Source organism: Pteropus vampyrus, unplaced genomic scaffold (assembly GCF_000151845.1).
Source record: "Pteropus vampyrus isolate Shadow unplaced genomic scaffold, Pvam_2.0 Scaffold14, whole genome shotgun sequence".
NCBI classification, from domain to species: Eukaryota; Metazoa; Chordata; class Mammalia; order Chiroptera; family Pteropodidae; genus Pteropus; species Pteropus vampyrus.
The window spans coordinates 13,007,960-13,034,766 of record NW_011888795.1 but is presented as its reverse complement, the minus strand read 5'-3'; the positions used below and the strand labels follow the sequence as shown (position 1 = coordinate 13,034,766).

At 33.7% G+C, this 26,807-nt stretch overlaps 1 protein-coding gene and 1 pseudogene across 12 annotated transcripts in view; both read right to left on the bottom strand.

The window, feature by feature from the left end:
• Positions 1 to 26,807, bottom strand: part of PEX5L (peroxisomal biogenesis factor 5 like) — a 211,272-nt gene that overhangs the window by 81,611 nt on the left and 102,854 nt on the right. For 6 of the 12 annotated variants that reach the window (XM_011382959.2, XM_011382982.2, XM_011382996.1 and 3 more), the window contains 2 exons: positions 11,350 to 11,454; positions 1,252 to 1,363 (listed from right to left, as the gene is read on the bottom strand). In XM_011382959.2, coding sequence (XP_011381261.1) covers positions 1,252 to 1,363; positions 11,350 to 11,454 — 217 coding nt within the window. Of the gene's footprint in view, positions 1 to 1,251; positions 1,364 to 11,349; positions 11,455 to 13,746; positions 13,813 to 26,807 lie in introns of all 12 variants that reach the window. The other 6 variants (XM_011383003.2, XM_011382990.2, XM_011383016.1 and 3 more) reach the window with 2 other exon arrangements.
• Positions 6,649 to 6,771, bottom strand: LOC111734286 (annotated as a pseudogene).

Sequence of the window (26,807 nt, the reverse complement as noted above, 5' to 3'; positions counted from 1 at the left end):
CTATGAGATATAAATCTTACTATTATTATTACTATTACTCTTATTACTATTATTAGATAGATAAGGAAACTGACTAGGTAAGCAATTTGCCCAAGGACACAGAGCTTCTAAGTGGCAGAGCTAAGGTTTGAAATCACAAAGTTTGACCCCAGAGACTGCAGACTATATTCCCACAGGAAAGTGCCTCTATCTTGTATTAGTTACTCTTGTTGTAATTTTTAGCATTTTTTTAAAAGTCATAATTTCCTTCACCTGTGATTTGCTTCACTTACTTAAAAGTATAACAAAAATGTGCCAGGCAACAAACAGCAAGCTGAGGATGTGATGGGGAAATGGAACGAAGTTAACAAGACGGTATGTGATTATCATCTCCTTTCTCCGTTAATTTCTCTCCTTCAATCCAGTATAACCTTTGTTCTCTGATTCTGAAAATCATTTTTTCATTCTTATCTGAACAACATGCCTTTGAATGTGAATGTTGACTGAATAAAATCAATGCAGAAAGGCTGTCTCTGATATAGGAGGTGAAAATTAGCTTTTGAGTCAAATCTTATGTTGCTCCCTCTGGGTGGGCCCTACCTAAGTGACTTAGCTTTAGTTATCAGTGAGAATTGGAAAGTGCAGAGGGTCATTCATACCAGTGGCATCCTGCATTCACTCATTGGATGAATATTTATTAGCCTTTATACAGATGATCGTTTACTGTTTGAATATGTTTAATTCCAGAATGTTGAAATAAATTGTTGCAAGAGGAAGCAAGTAACACAATTACATGACAGAAAAATGAAATTAGCTCTATAATATCCCAAGGCTCTAGGACATTTTAATTGTCATTTTAATCTACTTGAAGGGGCTGCCTTCATTTTTACTTTACCAGACTTTTGTCATACAAAGTATTTCCAATCAGAACTTGAAAAACCTTACACTGAAATTGATGCTTTTGTTTTGAAGACTTTCTAATGTGATGTGACTTGAGATGAGAAGATGTAAATATGAAAATATGCATAGAAAAGTGATTCATTGACAATAGTGGTATGCTAATGTTCAGCAAAATTGGCTGGGTAATATATATTGTAGTTCTTACAGTATAATGTAAAGTAATTTATTGGCTCACATTGAATAATATGTTCTAAAGTTTTATTTGGTCGCAAACATTACTCTCCACTTAAAATGCATTGTAGAAAGAAATATGCATTTTACTGTAGTAAAAATTAACTCTACTCGAGGATTAGTTAAAAATGAAAGAATTACCAGCTGTGTTGGACGTTACTGGCCTTGCTATTGCCTCCGATTTGGTTTCACAGAGAAAGTCATCGATGGAGGGACTCAGGAGGGGTCTGCTTTCTTGCTGTTCATTCACCAGCTGAGAACAAATGAACAAAGGTGTCAAAGGCTTTGTTAGACTGCAGAATCAGAAGAATTAAAATGCAGCCTTGCAACAAAATGAAAATAGCAAGCCTACAAAAAAAAAATCAATCAATCAATAAATAATAGGGTAGGGGTAAGGAAGAAAAAAATACTGAGGGATGGGGAAGGAGGCTTTTAGCACTGTCAACATATTTTCGATGCAGCCAACTTTAATTTTTAAAGCTCGAGCCTTTTTTTCTCCTAGAACAGTTTTAGAAGTATTTTCTAATTTCAATATGTAGAAAATGACACCTATTGAATGTTCCTGAGGGCCAATCCCATTCTTTACTTGGACAATACTGAGACCTTGGACAATACTTACCGCATAGTGTTATGTGGTAAGTACACACACACAGATCCGTGTGTGGGGATAAATGCTCTCTTTTCTCTCTTTAAAAGCTCAAGTTATCTACCGACGCACACCCTTTTTTACGTTTTCTTGGAATGCTTTTGTAATGCATAACAAATAGTTTTTTGATAGAGTACAAAATATTGTTATATTAACTGTTATATTAACTGCATATCCAGTAGATATGTTTGAGAAAATCTATATGTAAAATAGATTTCTGTAAATTCAATTACATTTTCCCATTGGCTTGTTCTCTAATTTCAGAAATCTTTCAGTTTGATTTTTAGTAGGTCTCTAATTATCAGTGGCAGCCAATTATTTACTTTCGGTTATTCTGTACCTCTTGAATTTCAACTTTCTTAAGTCCTGTTTCTATTATTAAGGGAAAAAGTACACTTATGATACACAAGTGGTTAATTCTTAAATTATCTGTCGTAGTTTTCATGAATTTTTATATTGGCCTTCCTTAAAATGGGCATGGCCATTTAATTTTCTACTTATAAGAAAAAGACATGCATAAAAATTTCTAGAATTTTAAATACTTATTTGCAAGGCTGTATTTTAAGAGACATATAAAATAACAAAGTGTTTTGGAGTGTTATCAAATCAAAATATTTTATGTGACTAATCACTTTAACTTCATTATTTCTTTAACACAGTGTCAGTGGTATGATAGCTTAAAGCTTATGGAAGATGGCAAAATACCTAAATAATTAGAAATGTGGGAAGAAAAAATGCAAGGCTATTATTGCTGAAGGAGGAATATGGAAACATTTAGTGATTATTTGGGGACTGAAAACCAGAGGCACATTTGGTACTTTTGCATGTTCTTCCTATTACCTAAACATGGATAAACCTCAGATCTTTGCTAGAGTTTAAGATTTTGACATAGAATTGGTCATTTGATTTTCACACATATTAATTTGTAGATGTTATAGAGGAATAAACATTGAGAATGCTCATTTTCTTTTAGTATTTAAGTTACAGTGATAGAAATTTCTTCAATTTTTAAGTCAAATTATTCAAGGTCTGTTTTGATCTTCACCTTTTCGGTGGGGGATGCTCCCTTTACCTGTGAGTGAAAGTGTGAGTCCCTTTGCATTTTGTTTTCAGAATTTGAACATTATTGGGTCTCACTCATCCTATTTATATTAAAATACTTTTTAATGTTGAGGGACTATGAGTCTTTCTTGTTTCTGGGAAAAATATATTTGAATTTTTCTAAATGTCATGGTCTATTTGAGTTGAGGAGTGATTTATTATATTTTCTGAAATAAAATTAAATTTTATTATCTGGAAATGTAGTTGAGAGCACTGGTACAGAATGTAGTATACTAGAAAATAAAGAAATGATTAAACATCAGTGATTCTGTGAGCTCTTCTGAGTCCATAAAAGTCATCATACACTTTTTCTGAAAATGTGATTAATTTTTTAAGACTTGTATTTCATTTATAGTTAGTTCATGTAAAAACTTTGTGTATGTAACCAAAGGACTCATACATTAATGTATATTTCTTCATAGAACTTGCCTTTTAACCCTATGTTCTTAGAGTAATGAATCCATCTAGTGTGATTATCACTATAGCGATGTGGTCCTGACTTAGCAACAGTGCTTACCCCCAGGCTGTGTCATTCTCATGCCAGATGAGATCTGGATTCTGTTGTACTATAAACATTCATGGAGGATGAAGGTCACCATCAAATATGGCACCATACTGTACTCATAGACGTTAGCGTAACAGGCTTGCATTTTCTAAGCAGTGCATTTTGATTACTTGGTTTCTGGTTCCAGGTCTCATAGATGTATTGGTTAAAGTTTATAAGGTGCAAAGACTAAATATGACCAAAATAACTGCAACTTTAAAGGACATATATGTATGTGTGATGTCTTAACTATCTTTTTGATAGCCATTATTTCTCTGAGGAAGTCTGGTTCTATTGATAGATAACTAAGAATAATTTAGTTATTCTCTTAGTCATGATTTTAAGATCAAGTATTATGTAAAGATAAGTATAAATTAGTCCGCGAAAGTCCCATAAACTTTTTTCTTTACTTTGGATACAATTAAATTCCTTTGTTAAAAAAAAAGAACTAAAAATGTATTCTTAAATCACAGCTCTGTGAACAGATGTGTGGAACAGGCATAAATTACCTACAGTTTGAGAAGACCAGACCAGATTTCTGTACATACTTTTAGTTGTAAACATTGAAAAGTTATCATCTAAATTTGATGAAAGAATTCTAGAAAGTTAAGATGTTTATCTACAAAAAACATCTCAATGGAAAAACAAAGGAAAAAAACCACAACTAATTGACAGGCCTGTCCTGATAAAGACTACTTTATCAAAAGTAATAGAATTTTTTTTTTTTTTTTTTTGAGTCTCTCTCCTCATTCAGACTTCAGACTTATTTTCTGGAGAAAGCACCTCTAGCATTCTCAGATTTTCTCAGCACAGGAGGAAAGGAACACCAAAGAGGAGGTTGTTCCAAGAAACCCTACGGAACTCGGGACTAAGGCATGGCTTCTTCAGTCTTCTCCTAATCCTCTCCCTCTTAAGGTCTGTGTCTCTTCCAAATTGACTGTCTTGTTTTTGACCATACGTCACACTTGGACTGATGGAGATGTTATGTCTGCCCAGTTCCCATAACTCTGCTGCTTCTGTGGCTTTCTTATAGATAGATACCAATCAAAGAGGAAATAAACTACTTTCTGAAGCACAGTTAAGCTGTTGGAAAATGCTGGGATTGGAGTAGGGAATAGTGGTAGGTCTCAGAAGTGAAGAAGACAAAGGGCAGGATTTCAGAGAGTATGAAAAGGTAATTTGGGAACTGAAAGTTTTTTGGTTATGATTGAGATAGGGAAGATGAAATGAGAGATAGTATAAAGAAATCTTTTCTATAAGCTCTGAGGTCAGAGGCTATGATTTACTCATATTTATATCCTTCACAGCTTTGAACTCATATTTATATCCTTCACAACTAATATGTCTTCATATTAGAGGAGCTCAATACATGGCTACCAAATAGGACAATGACTTTGCAGAAACCGAAGGTATAAAAAGATATATCTCAAATAGTCCAATTTTGAATTGTATCTTCAGTCAGCTGAATTTAGGGAACATTAATTTAGCCACGCTCATTTTATTTTTATTTGTATAGATAAGAATAGCTTTTCACATGCCTCCCTCCTCATTTTCAAACAAGTTTATGGTTTTCCTATGGTGACTTGAGAATAAGTAAATCTTTTAGGTAATAAAGGAAAGTTGCAGACTGAACTGAATCTCCCAAGAGTTTCCCTGAGCTTTACTTCCAAATTATATGCTATTTATTCTCTTCTTATTCATCAGTAGGATACTGCTTATTGATTTTCTCTCGAAATTACTTCCTTTGGTTTGAAAATACTCTATGAACTTACCTCATTTTATCTTTTGGATACAGAGTACATTGATGTTATAAAAATAATAAAAGGTGAGTCAAAAAGTTTCTAATATTTTTTCAAATAACTGAGTTGGAGTTATTGCAGTTTTGGCCCAGATTTATCATAACTGAGTTAAAATGACCCACTTAAACAGTTGCTAAGGCATTTGTCTCACTTTGTTTACATTTTAAAATTTCATTTCTTATCCTCCTTTTTCCTCTTCTCAATAGTTAGATCAGTTCAAAGGCCTTTCTAATGGTGATACATTCTTATTTTCCTTTTGGGACCCCATTCTACTGATACAGTGTCTAGGGACCTTTTTCAGCACCAGGAAGGAAGTGCCTTCTTACAGCATCTCCACGTTCCCATGCTTTACCCAGTTTTGGAACCTGTTGTCCTCCTACTAGACTATGATCTCTTTGAGAGTAGAGACCTCATCCAATTAATTTTTCTATCTCACAGTAGCAGTTTAATAAACATTGACTGATTTTATAGTCTAACTGCATGATGAATTGTACAAAAGAATGATTGCACGGGAAGCCTCAATTTCATACTGGGTTTGATCAACTCATAGAGAGGCCAGTGGTCCTCAGAAATGTTAACCAATTTCCTGACAGATTTTAAACCTCAAATCTAAATTCATTTCCCCCAGTGTCACATCATTTAAATGTTTGGAAACCTAGAGAAATAGTTCCTAAATAATATCTAAATAAATATGTCCTAATGTAAGGCTTCTACCAAAAAGTCAAGAATGTAGAGTGCATGCCTAATGAGAAAAATTGAAATAATGGTATAGGCCTGTTCCACATCATTCCTGGAAGGACATGGACCAATGCAAATGGGAGGCACTTCAAGGCATAACACTACTACCTCATTCAGGGATTTTAAATCAGATATTCAAGTTTGGAGATTTTGAGGGGAAAACCCTTTCATGGTCATTGGACATGGAAACAAAAGGAAACAGCAGAAGAAGATAGGTGAGAACTTGTGTTTAGGGGCTACTTGTCACGCAGAATTCAAAAGACTATTGGACCTTTATGCCTTCCTTGTAGTCATAGGTTGTAATAAAATATTCAGTCAAATGCCTTCGATTTACTTATGACTTAGACTGGTCAGCTGATGCAGCTAATATTAGCCACCACAGGACCAAACTGGTTCTTATTTTACATAATACTAAATTTTGTGTTGAACAAAATGTAGACAATATCATCCAGCTTTAATGAATCATTGTCTATTTTAAAATTTTGTCTAAAAATGCATTTGCCTTAGTTCAGCTTGAATCTCTCTAATTTCAATGTTAAAAAATTAAATTATATGATCTAAGATACAGGGGAATATTTAACCAAGATGAAAGGAGAGTATTTTGCTTTTATTTTATTATTTTTATTTTTATTTTCTTAGGAGACCTTGGTTGACCTCACAGATTGCAAGGATCTTGTCAGCTTACAATCCCTTATTTTTTTTACTTTTTACGCATACAGCACTTGGTCTTCCTAGGTGGTCTCCCATCCAAACAAATACTAATCAGGCCCGACCCTGCTTAGCTTCTGAGATCAGACAAGATCAGGCACATTCAGGGTGGCATGGCTGTAGACTGAGTATTTTTCTTTTAAATACTTCTTGTTACTTAAGCTCCAGTATATGTTTAAATAGCTTGTTTTGTGACTTAAATCTAAGTTGATTTTTAACCAATATATTGTTTAGGTGCTGCATTAAAAAATATAGAGCTACAGATTTTTGATAACTTATATCACTAAGAATTAACTCCAAACCAAAATACATTTTAGGCAATAAAACAAGGTTTGTAAAGGATAATAGCCCATCGTTCCATAATTTTATACTTCAGATGGATGATTGTTTTAGTTTAAAGTAAAATACTCTCTTTAGTTTTAAACATTTTAGTACTTAAAGAATAATTTTAACAGTTAAAACATTGAAGCAAAAAGTTAAAAAAAAGCTGACAAATATATTTATAATGTCGATTTAAAAAATTTATAATAATATATCATGTTTTTACCTCATCTACATAATAGAAAAAATTAAGATGGTTTTGTTTCTGTATAAATAAAAACACAAATACGCTTTTTATGCATTTGAAAATATGTTTATTTTGTGCCACTGCTGATTCAAAACATGCATCATTTGTTAAGTAGTTTTGTTTATAATCTTGTATTTGAGCTATTTGTTTATGGCTTTATTAGTCTTATTCAAGTTTAGAAATTTGTGTAATGCCCATCAAAATAGTGACCATATCAAAACTAAGTTAATTGACTCAAGCCATTGAAAAGACAAGACAACTGCTAAATCTTTACTCTGCATTCCTGAAGTATTCAAACTTTGGGAACTTTGTCATGGTTACTTTGACACTGGAAAGAATTAATTTCTTATAAGTTAATAGTACTAAGTTCTGTACCCACCCCCCTCCACTCCGTTTCCTATACAGTATATTGATCTTCTTGTAAAGGATAACTATGTGATAACTTTCAACTCTTTGACTAGTCTAAATATAGACAAACTGACAAGATAGTTAGATTTATAAAATGCAAATCTATTCATGGGAAAGTTAACAGATATTACTGTTTATAGGTTGGGTAGTAGTAATACTAGGACAGGCAGGAGAACATAAAGTAATTGTTTCAGGTTAGTAATAGAAACCGAAACGATGCTATATTTAGTATCCTTGAGAATGTTTTTCCAATCAAGGACATTACTCTTTTTTTCTATATCAGACACAAAAATTAAATCAATATCGAGGTATAAGGGGCAGGGACAGATAGAGAAACAAAGACTAGGTTTGCAAAAATAAAAAAACTAAAAAAAATTCCCTTAACAAGAATAGGTTTGGAACTCATAGTTTTAAGACACTGTGCTCTATAACAAAAAATGAATGGGATATACCTTGCTAAAAAAAAGTACCAGGAGATGTGGTTAAAATAAAAATTTCTGAATGTTCTTTATGAGAGAAAAATATTTGCTAAAGTCATTTCATTCTCATACAGAATAACTTTTTTTTTCTATACTATAATTGATCTTTGGCACAGTTTGCCCTTCTACCCTCAAATTGAGTTTATTTATACTATTATAGTCTAGGGCAGTGCTGTTCAATAGAAATATAATGAGGGCCAGGTAATTTAAAATTTTCTAGTAGCTACTTAAAAAAGTGAAAAGAAACAGGTGAAAATAATTTTAATAGTACATTTTATTTAGCCCAATATGTCCAAAGTATTATCATTTAAACATGTAATCAATATAAAAATTATTAATAATCTAGTTTACATTATTTTTCTTTGGACTAAATCTTCAAAATCTGGTCTATATGTTCTACTTATAGCACATCTCAGTTTGGGGTAGTGACAAAGTGAGCTCAACAGCCACCGGAGTCTGGTGGCAATCGTATTGAACAGCACAGGTCTAGAGACACTTTTTCCTCAAAGACTTGGTAATTCACAAAACTTATCTTCCTTTCAATCCTTTCATTAATGCACACTTGTTTACATACTGTTTGACTTAAATTATTAGTTTAGGACAGCATGAACTTGAGCTTCTATGAAGTGCTCGACATATTGTTTCAATACAGAATTAATAATTAGGTTAAACAAAAAGAGCAATTCTTGGGAGTCCAGCATTCTCTGAGCTCAGGTCAACTGACCAACTCTTCTGTTTTGTTCAATTTGTTCAATGTACTATAAATGACTTCACTGGAGTATATTTGGCTAAATCCCTCTGAAAGTGATTGTAATAATCACATAATACAAAAAGTGCTTCAATGTAAACTATTCTCTGCTTACAATCTGTTAAATGAACAGTTGCTAAACAAATTAGAGACTCAGTGTTTCAAGGGCTTGTTCTGTATTTTATCCATTATGATTGTCCCAAGGACATTATTGAGAAAGCAGCAATTAGCTTCAGACATATCTGGAATCTATGAATGAGCAACTGGCATTGACATATCAGTGATGAAGATGAGTCAATGTATTCAGCAGTATGTAGCACTATGTCGTAAGGGGCTTTACAGGGGACAGTGGGACAAACACGTTTCAAGACACTAACACATTCACACAGGACCACGAGTAAGAATGTGGTATGGTACACAGATTGGATGCTGTGGTTGCCATGAGAAGTACTCACTTTTTCAGATCATTCTGCTGCTTTTTTGGCTTGTGCACGCCACTGGTGCATAGCAGGGAAGAAGCCATTTGTGTATAGTGGAAAAAGTATATCAACTAATAAAACTGCATATGACTGAGAAATAATTGTATCAGAGCTGTCACTGAATTAATTCTGTAAAATTATCAACACAACAGGTGCATTACATTTTATGAATCAGAACTCTGTTTGCTGATTCATAAACTATGCAACAAGAATCTGATGCATCATAGAAAGCATTATGTAATCTTCATGCAGTAAAATTATAACTAATACCTCAAGAACAGTTAATGTAACATTAGACAGGGATTAAAGGAGAAGCTTGCTACAGACAAATGTTCTGAATATGAGAAAATAGTAATAATCACAATTTCTTTTCTAAATTAAAAAATCAAAAATATTATTTTGCATTAAATTTTAAATTCAAGTTTAGGTGATAATGATAATTTTGGACATTTGAAAAGGATTACTGGTAAGCATGTAGCAATGCATAGTTTTGGGGATAAAGAATTTTGGAGACTGGAGCCTGTGCTAAATTGTGATGCCCTAAAATGATATGTTGTAGCACAACTATGCCAATCAGAAATCTGGATAGGTCTTATCCACTGATGTATATGGCTCTGTCCTTAGCAGAGAACTTTAAGTGCTTCTCACTTTCCTTAACATTCATCTGAGAAACGGTGGAATGAGTATTTTGGATATGAATTCTACAAAGGGCAGGAGATCAATGTAAAACTGTATATGTTTTGCTGTGTAAATTACGTAAAGAATGGCGAACTTGATAAATAACAAGCAAATTTCCTTCCAACTACTACTATGTGTAATTGGGAAGCAGCATCTCTTCCTTATGGATAAAAACTCATAAAATTTATCTCCAAATCCTGGGAATCATTAATAACTTTTTAAATATTCATTTTTGATGTTATATGTTGCTATAATTTTCATTACTTTCAACACAGTATTTAGAGTAAAATAAAACCACACATGGTGGCAGCAGCTGGAGATGTGATCTGATGATATTCTGAAAATAAGTTGCCATAATTTAGCTTTTGATATAAATGCCTTTCATGAGGACTGTAAATGGACATTTTTCTAATTCTAGACATGTTCATATAATTGGAACTGAATCACTGCATTTACTATTGAATTATGGAAAAAAAGAAATGTTTAAGATGACAATCTAATCTGAATTATAAAATAAATGCAAGTAAAAATATTTTTCATTTAAGAATTTAAAACTGATAGATCCACAGAGTGGTGATGAATATATTATACATATTTATGTGGATTTTACAGGGTGTTTCAAAAGTCCCTGAGGATATATAGGATTCACAGTTTCAGCATGTCTTTGCATATAAATGCAAACTTTTTTTCTATATTTGTTATAATAAATGCTGAAAATGGCCCTCATGTGTTTATAATAGAGTTGATATTTTTGTTGTCAAGGTAACTAAGTATAAGAGGGGTCACAGATGCCATTTTCTGCAGGGGGACTCAGGGACTTCTGGCTCATTCCTGTAAATTAGTTATCCACATAAATATGTATAGACAAATATGTAGTATGCATAGTCACAACATAAATATATTTAACATTTAAGAAAATTTAGATATTCTACTGGTAAACTGACATATGTATACAATATAACTTGTACTTATTCATAGGAATTTGATTTTTTTGGTTGCTGTTTTTCAAATGTGCCATTAGCTTAATTGTTATTTCTCTACCAAAGTTGTTAACAAGACTCCTTTATAAAGAAGCAACATGTTTTCCTTGCACATACATTTTTTTTAAACTAAAGTTGAGTAATGAAAATTAATATCACAAACAAATAACTAAATGATGGAATTTTCCTTTTTTTTGTTAGCAATTTTGGTTTTCATTTTATATTCTATAATTGTTTCATTGAAACTGTGTTTTTTAAAAAATTGGTTCAAGTTAATGTTTTTTTTTTTTCTAGTTAAAAATCACAATGTCTGATATATTAACATATGTCAGCTTCCTACAGGAACCCTATGGGTCTGCCCACCTGTGATGTCATAGTAAGGAGGGGCTTTTCTTCAGCAGACTCCTCCCTCGGTATCTCCTTCATCACCATGGCAACAGCCTTATCTGCCGCCCTAGAGCCTTTTCCCTATAACAGTGAAATCAACAATGACTTGTGTCAGGAGAAATCTTTAACTTATTATTTATTACAAAATATTCTAATGTTTAAAGAGCAATCCAACATAAATGAAGAGGTAGGCTGCTGCAAGTGCATCTTGAGGCTTTTGGCTGAGGAGAAAACACACAAAATCTGAAAAAAGGTTATTTGTGAACTTTTAGTTAGCTACTTTTTCACCTTTACAGCTGACATATTATATTTAATTTTAACATAGTATTTTATGTGTATAATATATTTTAAGGCAATCTATGTGACATGAACATATTTTTTTAATAGTTTTTATCAATTGAGAAACATTATGGATTGCCTGTTATGTTCATTTACAAATTATTCCTATATAATCCCTAAAAGTTTTCAGACAGAATCTGGGACAGGGATTAAGATCAAGGTCTGACTCCCACAGAAGACTTGATGGGTAGTCTCTGGAGTCTGGGAATTGGGCATAAAAAGAATAAAAGTGTCATAAAACCTGCAAAAATTTTTCAGTGGCCTAACATCACAGGAAGTCACCCAGCTTGTTTATTTTGTGGAGATGCTATGAAAAAAACTTGAAATTCTCAATGTTTTTGAGACCCAAAAATTTTAATACAATTTTAGAATGCCTTTTAATTGGAGAATTTGGTAAATCCAGATGTAAATAAAGGATGATTAATAAGTGAGGCACTGATAGATGCAGATATAAATATAGTTATAGACATCTACATCTCTCTACATTTTTTGTCTCATATAAGCAGAATTATGGACTATAAAGGGATATGGCTTTCTGATTTTTGGTTTACCAAATCATTAAGTTTTTGAGAGTAGATATGGCATAATGGAAAAAATCACTTTCCCAATCCAATTAGAAACATCTTATACTATGTAAAAATTAAATCTTTAAACACATTAAAAGCAAAAATTTTCATTTTCTTAGGTCTCTGGGCAGAGCCTTCCTGGAGAAAATAATTTTATACTAAGAGCACACACGAATAACTGTGTTGAAAATGTACTTAAAATACAGATGTAGCATACAGAGATATGAGCAAAGAAACAAAAATGGACATATAGGGGTCTGGTGTCTCAAAGAGAATTTAGAGCTGGGGTCAATATTAACTCCAGAGGTTAATAAATCTTGATAGTTTCTATGCAACAAAAAAGGATAGCATTACATTATTATTATGGGCTTGCACAGGGCTTTAAGTATTTCGAAGGTAGGTTTACTCTAGGAAGCAAAACATTGTTCATTTTCTCAGGCATTGCCTCTCTAAAATGTAATAAGTAGCAGCTTTTATTTATAAAAGCAAAGAAAAACATTAGAGTTACTAGATTTTAAAATGTGTGAATCTCTGCAATGCTGGAAGTTTTATTTCTTTGGTTTGTTTTGACTTACGAACTAGCATTATTGAATGATAATGTGTTATTTTCACGATGGAATATCAACTACTAGAGATTTTATTCATCAGGTATAACAGTAATTATCATATATGTTCTGAAAAGTTTATATGGCCACAATCCTTCAAATAACTGACTCTGGAAGAATAAAGGAAAACAATGATTCGCTGCATAAAAAATTGGGGTGCATAATGATCCCAAGTATTTTCTTTAATGATGCAATGTAAACTTCCTAAAATAGAGATGCATACAATTTTCAATTCTGGGAAAAGATTTATTATGGCACTATTAAGCTATTTTACATTTTTTCAAAATATAAAAATTATTTGGATGAAACATTACACACTATAAACTTAGTATACTTTTATAAACTATGCTCATTTACAGATTAAATATAGTTTAACAAATATTTTTGTAGCTTATTTTTTCAAAAGAGCAAAATCATTTGTGAAAAATTCTTTCCATGCTCCAAGAAGTTCTAATAATATAGCAATAAACGAAGTAGCATGCTTATATTTAAATTCCTAATATATTTAAACAAATAAATCTAATGTTATAGGTGTAATTTTTTAAAAAAAATAATAATTCAGACTCTTTTCTTGAGCTAAGAAAAAATGTCAATTGATAAGCATCTCAAAAAATTTCAGGTCAATATGCCAATATACTATTTATTTGAAATGCTACCAATCCATAAACTACATATAGATATTTTTCACATGTGCAACTATAATAGCTAGAATTAGCAACGGACATGCCATTTTACTAAAACAAAAACAAAACAAAACAAAAATTAGTCCTTTCATGCTGAACTCTAGAACAAAGCAGTGGTCAGCTAGAAAGGATGTATAATTAACACATGCGGTGCTTTTTATTTCTTGCAGAAAAACCCACCAAAGCCAGGGTCAGGTCACTTTTTTGAAGACAGTGCCACTTTTTCTTCAAGGTTACACCTACTACCTGAAAAGAGTCATGACACCATGTTAGTGCCTGCTAGCAAAGTTTTTTCTTTACAGCCTTTGGCTTGTGAGTTATTACCCCATAAGCCTCACTTTTACAAGTGTGGTGCGGTCCGAGAATAGAGCAGGAACGTCTGCCACAACGACATCTCCGTGGTCCCAGAGACAGTGTCTAAAGCCACTGCCAAATCAAGGGAATACGCTCATACATCAAAGCAAGATTTCCCCTGGATCGTATTGCCACTTCCACCTGGTATCTTAAAACCAAGCTGTGTTACTTCTGACTTGTCCATTTATCTTCTGGGATAACATTTCTAAAATTCAGAAGCCGGCTGATAATTGATTTGGCAATTCAGAAAACTATACAACTTTGCTTGTCAGCGACTCTACAGGGCTGATGGTAATACAACGTACAGGTGTTTTCCTTTTTTGAAGTCGATGGCTTAAAACGTTGTAAGAACTATATGTGCATAATTATCCAGACTTCAAGCTCAATTTCTAAACATAACCACATTGAAGAATAAATATTAATCTATTATCTGAAATGACCTGAAGACAGCAAAAATAAAATATTCACTGAACATACACGCAAGCATATAAGTGGATTTAGATTACATTAAGCTTTATGTCATTCTTAGCAGCAGAAAAGAATAGTGGGACTTTACAAGTTGACACCCTCTAGCAATTATTTCAGCCTATTTCTTTTCAAATAATGCTTCAAAATCACCTTTCCCCACTTTCTTGTTGACTTTCTTAAGATATTTTTGTTTTAAAAACAAAATTAGCATAAGGGGTAACCTCTGTTTTTCTTGATGGTTTGCTGTAGAAATTTTTTTGATATTTCTCTTTGTTTCTTTTATCATTTTATTTCACCAACGAAACATAAAATTGTAGCTTTTCTAACAAATAATTCTTGAGAACAATCTTTTATTAACTTCTGTTATAAGACCAGGCATAAATAAATGAAACACAGGTAGTAGTACAGCAAGCAACACTAACATTATTAAGAAAACCCAATTTTGGCTCACTTCTTTTCTTTTTTAAATATAGAATACAATAAACAGAGTAAAAAGTATTAGAAGTCACAGGATCTTCTCTGGCTGGATTCTAAGCAGTGAAACTACCAGATGTCTTCAGATGAGGAGGTGTTGGCTCCAGGCCTGTCTCACAAGGAAGAGAACTAAATTATCTGGGGAAGCTACTATGTGCTGGGCACTCCGTTAGGTGTTTCACATGTTTTTCCTTATTTGATTGCATGAGAGCTCTGTGGGATACAAATTATCTTTGCTGGGTAGCTCAGGACGCTGAGGCTCAGAGATGGAGTGATTTGGCCAAGGCCTCAAAGCTAGTATGTAGCTGAGCCAAGACAGGAATCCAGATCCGCCTTCCAGCCTGTGTGGGTCCTTCTCTACCACACTGTTATCTCTTCATCTGGCTTCCACTCAGCCCTCACTGATTGCCCACACCGACTGCCATAAAAGTAGGTTGCAAGCTTTGGGCAGCAACCGTTTCTCAGTATAATGATATAGTCTGATCAAGTAAACATTTTTGAGAAATATTTTCTGCAATCTGCAATAGTCAATAAGAATCAGCCACCCATAACTTCACTCATAAGCGCAATTCTAACAAAATGTTTCTGTTTCTCCTATCTTCGTGGTAAACTAACCTAAGCATTTCATGTCTCACACTTCTTTTTATTTTGTAGATCTTATATAAGTTTTAGCATTTCTCTGATTCTGATTAAATGTTAACTTAATGTATTAAATGCCATCTTTACTAAGATTTTCCTGAAATCTATTTTGGGTGCATGCAATACTTAAAGTATGCATTTCCATGGTTACATAGTCCATTCATAAGCTATTTTACAGTTGTAAATTCTAATATAGCTATATGAAGTTTTGTAATTAAAATAATATTTTTTTATCTATCAGCAATAATCTGTCAGTGATTATCCAGGGTCTTTTTACTAGAGATACTATACAGAAGATATGGAGATATACTAAATTAGGGGAAAAGTAAAAGACTACAATAGTAGACATCTCTGGTAACCCTAAATTATCTACTACAGTAATTAAAAAGTCTTTCTTTTATTCTGATTACAAAAATTAATACATGCTGTTGCCAAAATTTGAGAAAAAACAAATGTAAAAAAATAAAAATAACAAGCCTGACATTTTCATGCATTTTTCTCCAAATTTTATCTTTACAATACCAGAGTTTAAACAGTTTTTTAGGATGAATGTCTTTTAGGAAGCTTACAAATGTGAATGTATTGAATATGTTTCTTAATATATATATATACAAGTAAGCAAGTACCTGCCATCTATAACATTTTGACAAGTTGGTTCGAAATGAAATGATATTCGGTTTTGCATAGGCTGAAAAATTAGATATCTCATAAATGCTGGACCCTGAACTTAAACAAATCTGCAAGAAACGTCACAAAAATGCTAATCTCTGATAGCTTTTCTCTCTTTGTCTCTCATGTGCAGAGCTAAGATAACCTTCTTTTACTCAGGAAGGTAAATATCACGGTAAGCATCATGCTCTCTTCAAACTCCCAGCACAAGAAAATGTCAGAGCAATGTTTCCTAGTCTCCTCTGAACACTGGCGACCACTGTCTACCATGCTGTGTCCTTCCCCAGCTCACTGTGTTCCTGTAGATTTCTTCTGACATAGAGAAGTGTTTAGACCATGCTGATTCTATCACAGTTACCTTTAACTCATTTTCCTCTCAATGTTTTGTAAATTTAAAAAGTGATACAGCTAGAACTAAATCTGGGCATACTGGTCAATCCTTATTTCTAAACACCCCAAAGGAAGCACAGATCTAGATATTAACAATTGGGAAGCATTGAACAGAATTCTGTTTTTTCTTAACTAGTGATTCTTCTGTGCAAATCACAAATCATAATAAATTCACTATTGGTTCAGTGATTTGTTTTTAGCTGGAAATATTGTGATTTCAGATTCCTTAATATTGGTAGTAAAGTTGCAGTGAAGAAACTGGTGCCTATTTAAAATAGGGCACAGGGCATTGAAAAAGAGGACTGCCAACTGATCTTTCTTGTATTTCTCCTTTACTATCTCTTATTTTCCTCTCCAGCATTGTCTTTTTGTGTACACATCTCCCAGCCATCATCTTTTATAGGAGGTCTTCTGAGATGAATGAAAAGCGACTCGAATTACATTCTACTAAATAACTCCTATGCTTTCAGTTTATGTGCGAATCAGCACTTGTCATTATACCCTTCCAGACTGGATAACAATCTCTATGGTCTTTAACTGTAACCCTCCCCCAGTGAAAGTCCCTGGAAGTCCAAGTCCACCATGGGCACACTTACTTTCCTTTACCTGAATGATTGGTGCCAGGGGGACATTATGACTTCCATGGGCACTAGCACTTTTGCCTTCCTGGGTCCCTTCCTCCATAAAAAAATGCTAAACATTGTATTCTCTGACTAGGTTGGTATAAAGACAAATATAATCCAGACTGGATTTATTGTTAATGAATGGACATTCATTATTATAATAGTTATTTGGTGGGGGAGGGGGATTCTAATTTTTAGAGAGATTAAACTTAAAGCATTTTTATGGGCTCTTACAAGTATCTTGGAGTGTATAAACTGTGTCCACTGCGCCTAGTGCTTAAGTTGTCTCTGGGTTGGTGTTTTCTCAACAGTCAGTGTTCTGTCCCCTGTGGCTGCTATATTGCCCCTGGAGCTGATCTCTCTGTCATCTCTAGGTGGTCTGTTTAGGCAGCAGCTTGCTTTCCTTACCACCCGCCCCCGCTTCCATCACAGCTGTTCCTGCCTTCACAGACCCCTTTGCTACTGCTGCTACTCTCACTATTTTTGTTAGGATCCAGGGGTTTTCTAACAGAACAGCAGTCCCCCCACCCATGGTTTCACGTTCCGTGATTTTGGTCGCCTGTGATTAACCGCAGTACGAAAACATTAAATAGAAAATTACAGAAATAAATAATTTATACATTTTAAATTGCACTCCATTCTGCGTGGCATGATGAAATTTCCTGCTGCCCTGATCTGTCCCCCCTGGGATGTGAATCAGCCCTTTGCCCAGTGTGTCCACACTGGCTACCTGCTTGTTAGTCACTTAGCTGTCTCAGTTATCAGACTGACTGTCACAGTATCTCAGTGCTTGTGTTCAAGTAACCCTTATTTTACTTGAAAATGGCCTCAAAGTCTAGTTTGAGTAGTGAGTATCACTACTCAAAGTGCAAGAGTAATGATATAGGCAATTTGGATATGCCAAAGAGAAGCTGTAAAGTGCTTCCTTTGAGTGAAAAGGTATGTATGTACAGGAAAAATCATAGTATATTTAAAGGTTGGTACTATCTGAGGTTTGCAGGTATCCACTGGGGGACTAGGGGTCCCTGTGGATAAGGGGGAAAAGCTGTACCCACAAATCTATTGAGTGCCCAGTAGTAGCTTTCATCTCGTAGTTCTTAAGACATGCTCAGAAAACTTAGACCATTTAGGCCTGAGGCAGTAAACATTGGTGTGTAAAATTGATGTGACTTTTAAAATGTAATCTGTCCATCAAATAACAGGCCTCAGCACTTCATTCTCTCCTGCCTCAGGGTGTGTTTGTTACCATCCAAGAGCACTTCTGAAGTTGAATCAAATTGTGTCTCTACTTTTATTTTAAAAGTCAGCACTCCATGACCAGAGTCACCAACTGGAAGTAAAACACTCCTTGCCAATTTTTTCAATATGCAGTGGGCCGTTTGAGGAACAGACTTGCCCAGTACCCCAAAATCCTGAGTTGTGCATGCAGATTAAGCTCCTCCCAGGGACCGTGTCATAGTTCTTTAATTTCATAAAATGTTTTTTTGCCATGTCTCATCAATGAAACTGCCTCAGGAGAGCAAAGATTGTGCTTATTTCTTTTGAACCATTTTGTATTATTTGGTATAGTTCTCTGTAAGTACTAAATAGACACTCAAGTTTACTTAATAAATACAAGTATTGAATAGCTTTTCTAAATTATTTAAGATACTGAAATCACGAAATATGGCCAACTTTGACAGAGATGATTCTAAATTAGATAAAACTCTTAATTAGGTTTTTACGTAAATAAAAGTTTCAAGCATCTAAATAAAAATTTATTTGAATTAATAAAGTCTTGCCAAGTAAAGATGCTTAAAATTTGCTCTGAAGGAGAGATAAACTTTCTTTTTAATTACTAAGATCCATTTGTCCACAATTTACTGTTTTTTTTTATTCTTTTGAGAAAATTAAACATGTCCCCATATCGCTCTCACTGTGTCTCTGAGGCTTACTTACCATTTGCTTAGCAAGCTTTCTTGACAAATGTTAAAGTAACGTCATTCAGTTCTCATTCATTTATTACCAGTTTTTAATTAGTGAAGTTTTACTATCAGGTTTACTTTGATTAACGTAGCTCTAAATTAGTTGAAATCTATTTTTATCTTAATATTGAGCTTCTCTAATATGCTCATGCAAGCAACTTTTGTTACCTGGTGATCTGGATTAAAAAAATTATTTTCCCTTGACCTTGTTTAGCCTTTATTGATGATGACATTTTAATACATATTTGATAATTAAGAAGTAAATATAGATGAGATGTTAAGAGGATAAATCCCAAATATTTTGAGAGGGCTTAGATGATTGTATGAAATATGTAACCAAAAGGTGTAATCCTAATTAAAGTATTATTACTGTTATTTTCAATAATATTTCAGATGATTTACAAAACAGGCACATTTTGGGGGATTATTTTAAAGAAAAAGGAACACGACTAAAACACACAGTCCTAAAGATTACTTTGTTGTTTTTCTCTTTTCAAAACATTTCTCCCAACTACAAGTTCTCCAGACTGCTGTATCTTACTTGCATAAATCGATGGATGTCACAATACTCAAGGGAAAGCAAAATGGTGTGAGAATCATTCATCACCAGTGTGGTTAGTTGCTTAAATTATGCTTCATTAATAGTATTTTGGGTGTGGAGGGAGGAGAGACATAGTGTCTTTCTGGGAGGAAGAAGGAGAAGTGGTCTTGAGTTCTGGTTTCTAAGTGTACAAAAGTAGACAAGTTGGTGGAGTACACAAGATTTTGGACTGTTGAAGGTTGGTGGTAAGAAAACTTGGAAGGATCCATGTACAAAAATTCAATTTCTCTATCATTACTGTCTTTTCCACATTTTCTATGATTGGAAAGTTTTCCAAAGTAAATATGATGACTAAGAATCCCTATAAGACCATGTGAAAGTTCCCTTGGATTGATGTAATTAATTGTGAAACTCTTTTACACATAAGTGATTACATGTATCTCCCAACTTCCTGCCCTCCTAAATAAAATATACATACCAAGTCAAAAACCAAGTCACAAGAAACATTTTCATCCCCATACCAAATCAGAGGCCTTTAAGTGTTATGGTTAATTATCTTACAGTAAAGAGATCGACTCTGTTTTCAACAGATGGAAAGACCATATGTTAAATATACTGTTACCAAATTATTAATTTGAGACAATGAATTTAACCAGATGTCATAAGGTAGAATTACACTGTGTCTGTTTTTTATTCTAGAGGACAATTAACTAGTGAACTGGAACTCACCTCCTTTATGAATGTTTCATGCAAATTCTATTACTAATTTATGAACAAGAGTTGTGTCTTGGAATCTGACTATTCAATAGCCTGTTTTGTGGCTTTCCTCATTTCCTGGCAGTTGCAAATGTTTTTACCAGCTCGTTCCCCAATCATCAAATGCCCCAGTTTTGTTGATATAACTCAGGAAAAGTAAATTCCAGAAATTAGGTTAAAGCTACTAGCCAAGATGGTCTGCAGCTAAGGTACTCCATCTGTCTGGCTTCCTTGAAACAGCTCCAAGAAAGAAGCTTGAGGCTTTGTGAATTCCTGTTCTAAAACTCTGGATCAGATTCTGGTTTATCTTGGTAGTCCTCTGGGGTCATCAAGAATGTGCAGATTGGCTCCCCCTTAATGTCTCCTGGTTACTTGAAAGGGAATAAACAGTCTCTCTCATCTTGTGGAGAGGAGTTAAGGGACATACTGAGAGAACTAGGGAACTGAGAGCCCAGTTAGTGTGACAAGGTGTGGTTAAGGTGATTACCAGCTAATGGGGCCAGTGCAGCCTTCATGGTCAGTGGAGGAGAAAGAAGGATGGCCACATGGTTGGTACCAACATGAGGATTGGAATCAGAAGACAGGAGTTTCAAACCCAGCTCTGGCTTTTATAAATTATTCTCTTTAAGCTTTGGTTTTACTTAGGAATAGAAATATCTACTTCATAAATTTGTGAGAATTAAAAAAGACAGTATCTATGAAAGCTCTTTCCACAATGCCTGGCCCATGGTAGGTACTCAATAAATATTAGTTGACTATGGACTGTTACTGCTGAGATCATGGATTCTATGGCCTAATTGTTCTTATAAGGTAGGTAGCAAAAGATGTAAAATTATGTTTGTGAGATTTATCCATGGGGTAAGTAGTAATAGTTCATATATTCTCACCACTGTATAGCATTCCATTATCTGAATATTCCATAGTTTGTATATTCAACTGTTGATAGATATTTGGGTTGTTTCTAGTTTTTGGCTATTATAGAAAATACTGTAATGAACTTGAGTTTAGAAGCCACAGGGAACATAAGAGGGGCAAACAACTGAAAAAAACAGATGTGAAAAGAGTAAAGAAACTTCAATAACAGAGGCAGAGAACGGTCACAGTAGGCATAAGAGGCCTTATCCATGGGCAAATTAAAAGGAAGTCTGACTCTCTGCAGCCAACAAGCAAAGATTAGGGTTGGGATGACCTAAATCAAAAGGAACTATTAAGGCACACAAATCAAGGATCAGAAGCAACACTTGGATGCTGAATCTAGTCACTAGTAGAGAATGAGAAACCAGTTTCTAATGAGTTGAGATTGGTAACTGTTATGTCCCCTCAAATCATGTCTTGAAGGCCTAAACTCCAGTACCTCAAATGTGACTGTATTTGGATATAGGGTCTTTATTAAAGAGGTAATTAAATTAAAATGAGGTCATTAGTGTGGGCCTTAACCCAATGTGACTGGTGTTCTTAAAGGAAGAGGAAATTAGGACACAGAAGGTAAACCACGTGACGATCCAGGGAGAAGACAGCTAGCTATCTATAAGCCAAGGAGAAAGGTTTCAGAAGAAGCCAATCCTGCCAACACCTTGATCTTAAACTTTCAGCCTTCAGAACTGTGAGAAAATAAATTTCTATTGTTTAAGCCACCAAATTTGCGGTACTTTGTTATGGAAGCCCTAGTAAACTAATAAAAATATCTAAACTAATAAGCTAATGAAAAATAACACAATGGCTTACTTTTGTACCTCAGTAAAACAGTTTAGAAAAATCCAAAGATGACTTAGTTACAGGGTTATTTTAAGCCTTTTCAGCTATTTCCTTTTGTTATGTCTAATCTGATCAGGACTTCATAGATATTGAAAACCAGCAATTCTGAGCCCAGGAGGCCACGATTGGCCACTATGTTAGTGTTCTGTCAGGGCCCATGACCTACTTGTCAGAGGGAGTTGCCCAAAAGAAATTCAGATGAAGATTGTGCCTGGAGTGGTCAGCCAGTGACAACAGGAGCTGTGCCTTCTCAAGCTGAGTTGAAGTTTTAGTCGCATGACCTTAAATTATAGTTTGGAACTTCTTGAAGAGAATTTTCTTGTGAAAAAAAATAATTTCTTTTGATTTTTGAAATCTGAATGCTCCAAGGAAGTTATTTACTCCCAACTAAAAGTTTATTAAATTATATATATTTTAGAAACTTTGATTAGTTAATATATACATCAGGTAAAAAATATAATCGATATGTACATAAAAATAGAACAATGGAAAAATAGAACAATTGGGAAGTAATCATGTAACTCATGATTAGTTTTATTTTTCAAAAGTTCTTGTTAATATCTCTGCAGCTTCTTAGGGGCACAGCTTACAGCTTCTCTCTGGCTGACAGATACAATCTAGACTGTTCGGTGTGAAGATGTTGCCTCAGGATGATGTCATAGGGGATTCTAAATGAATCAGGACCTCTGGAGTGCCCAAATATTTTAAATAAAGCCAATTTCCCCTATTCTAATTACCATAAATCTGTAACTTGCATTTATATTGTTATGCAAATGATGTACAAGTACATTTTACAATTTCTAACTATTTGGCTATAATCACAGTCCTGATTAATTCCAAATCTGCAGGACACTATTATAATATCATTAGATGTTATGATATTTTCTCTTGACACTACCATTTAAGTGTTTATTAAAAAAAAAAACAACCACTCAATTCTCTCTATCTATCAACATGAGAGGCTAGGCCGGGAGGACAACCGGGTAGGCCATTCTAGCTAGTTGGGATTCTAGTAGTTTTGAAGCCAGTGTCCGAATTGTGCCAAGACTCACGTCCCACTACCTATAATACATATTTCTTTCTTTCCTTTCTTTTCTTTTTCTTTTTTTAGAGGTTCTCTTTAAAAAAATCAGAAGGGGAAGGAAATAGTTGTTAAGTTTTGCCTTTCTTGGATATTATTCCATTGGCCAAACGAACATCTCCAAGTTGCCAAGGGATACACTAACCTATGAAAGGGAAAGGAGAGAAGGAAGGAGAGGAGAAGAGAGGAAATCGAGGGAGAGGACTTGGCTTTACATACATGTGGTTAGTGAGGTTAGTTAGGTGAGGTCTATGTTGAAAGAACATGAGACATAAAGTTGGAAATCCAGGGTTTGACACCCAGAAACAACATTTTCCATTCTTGTGTGTGATCTTAGGCAGAGAACTTAGTTTTTTCTAAGCAGGATAGTGAAAATAGTACTAATATCTGCTTTATTGACTTTGCAGAGTTTTTGTGATCATCAAATAGATAATATATGTAAAAATGAGCATTCAACATGCTCTAATAATTATATAAATTAGCAAAATCCTACTAGCTGAGTACATTATCTTCCACATGTATTTGGAAGTCTGTAATACCTGAAAGAACTACTTATTATTTTGAAAGAATAGTTTGATAGTGCTGCAGTACAATGAAATGAAAAGGTTAATGAACTTCTCCTAACAGTAGAAATCCAAGGCAAGTCTGGATATGGCCCATTCAAGTAGTAGTTGCAAAACTCCAAGGCACCATAAACTTGCTAATGATTCACAGACGCTTTATGTACTCTAGAATTGACAAATATAGAGCTATATTAGAAAATCTATTCAACCAAAGTTACATAATTAACAATAAAAAAATAACCTTCGACTTTCAAAGTCTAAAAAGGAATTCAAGAGGACCTTAAGATTGTTGAAAAGTTTCCAGCAGTTCCAAAATATATATATTTCTACTGATTAGTTCATTGGTTTGTCTGATAGATATAAATAGGCACCACATTCATATCTTGCTCTTAATTCTGAAGGATCAGGACGGTTTAGTGGATTGTCACGAAGTCCACAGAGGTATTGGGCCACTTCTACACTTGGCTTCAGGCAGATAGCCTGTACTTCCTATATTGTAAATATGTCCATAATCTGTGTTCCAAGTCATTATGTATAGACAGAAGAGTAATTTGATAATATCGATTTTAAGTTGCTCATAAAGTTTTTCTCAGTCGTCTGAAAATGGATTCTCTGCTATCCCCTGTTTTTTCCTCCTAACTCTCAGATATATAACAAAAGAGATTATATTAACATTTAAAAGAGAAGTGGCCTGAACTTACTTTAACCTGTTAAATAATGTATATGGTCTTTTAGTTTCAAAGATAAAAGCAACTACATAATATTGATACTTCATTAGATAAACTGAAGTTGATATTAATTCTAGATATATGTTGTATATTTGGAAAAAATTAATTTCCTTAACTTTAAGGTCCTCGTTGCTCCCAAATTAACATATGCCAATTTTTATTAAACACATATTCCCAGGAAAATAATTCCCAGGTCTTAGGTCCTGCACCTAAGCTATTTCTATGAACAACGACTTATAGAAACTCAAAATGGTTTAATCCTACCAAAATTAATTTTTCTGAAAATTTATAATTACTCCTCCCTCCCCCACATTAGCCACATGATTCCCTTCTAGCTGCTTATAATCTGTTCAGGTACAGTATAACAAAAACCTAATTAACCTGTATCCTCAATTAATTTCTCCAGGAAATTTCATGTTTGGAAGGAAAAATAATTTACAAGCAAACAAGCTCATCTGAAGGATTCTAAAAATTCCAAGTTATGTCCTACAGTCAGGATATATTCAGCCTCATCTCTGACAACTGCATCTGGGACTATTCAGTGAGGAAAGATGCACTAATAACCCTGAGGGCTATAATATCCCCATTCTTCAGAGAAAGAATTAGGTATAGAATATATGCATTTAGTAATATAGATTGAAGCATTAATATATTTTAGAAAGATCCGTCACTAAAAGAAGGTGTTTTTTTTTTTTCCCTTTCAGTCGGTCTTGATGAGATAAAAAATTTCAATTAATTAGAACACTTGAATGTCTCTGAGTGTTCTGGTTAATTGAAACCTCGTAGTAATTTCATTAGACTTTAAAACACAGAGACCTCTTTTTAACTTCTTACATTTAAATGCTGCTTTTCTCTAAGTGTTACCATTAGAGTCATAGAAAATCAGTTAGTTTGAAGGCTTATTTCCTTATTTCCTGTTTTTTCACTTAGCTCATAGCAGATCAGTTACTTTTAGTTATGATATATATGTTTTGTTATACCTAAATATATATATCTACTATCTATATCTATATCATGGCTAATTTATTCACCAGTATAATCTACAATAAGTGTTTGTAAAGACCTCATTGCAAATATGTTTTAAGAGATTTTATATTTCAGTAAAAAAACCCCTACTCTTTTGAACTTTCTATATTTAAGTCATCAAGATTTAGAAATTCCAGAAATATTTTTTCCTGCATGACCTTTCCAACAACTTAAACAATATTCTTCCAGTAGGCTTAGAGTTACTCTGACCTTTTCTTTGAAAAGTGAAAATAAAATTGTTTACATATTTTCCCTCATTTTAAAAAATGCTTAGATTCTTAGATAAGATTTTTATGGAAAACAGAAATGTATTTTTTTAATTTGGAAATTTTAATATCATAATGGTTTCAGTTACAACAATAAAACAATGTCACAGAAAACAGTGACAGTTTTTTTCAAGAATTTAACCTGGATTCCTCTATTCAGTACTTACTGTCTACTTAGGTCTCTTTTAATTAGTACTATAGAATTTTTCTTATTTGTTTTTAAATTCTGTAAAGATTTGTAGTTTTACACTGAAATAAATTAATAATAATGCATAATAAGTAATAAATTAAATTAAAATTAAATTTATTTTAAAATAAATAAATACTTCAAAATAAAATAAATTTAGGTTTTTATATCTTTCCCTTTCTTCAAAATGAACAATGAATTAGATATTTCAGGACTCTGGGATCTTTTACAAATATGATTTCTTTTTATATAATATTTGCAACTGCAGAGGCAAGAGCAAAGGCTGACAAAAATACATAGACTGGATCTTTCCTTTGGCTAATCTAGGTTTCATAAAGTTGATGTCTCATTAAGTGCAAATATAGCTTTTAGGATGTCAGTTTTCTCAAAAAGGTGTTTAACTTTCACAGAAGACAGTCTAAGAGTTGTTTGGCATCATGGAATGTTCTTGAAGGAAGGGGTTCCTGGTGCCTGTATCCCTGCTTAAGTCTGCAGGATCTTCTTCTATCACTTCCCCTCCTGCAACTCATCACTCACCAGCTCTTCTGCACCAGTCACTATGTCAGTTAAAACTGTATGGATGCAAGTTTCTGTATACTGCAAAGGCCGTTTCTCTCATTTGGAATTTCAGTCTCCTAATCTCTACCTGTGGAATTCCATGTATACTTTCAGATCCAGCTCAATCACCATCTTTAAATTGAAGTCTAAACTGTGATCTCCTTGGAGTTGGACACTGAGTCTATGTTTTGTATTACCA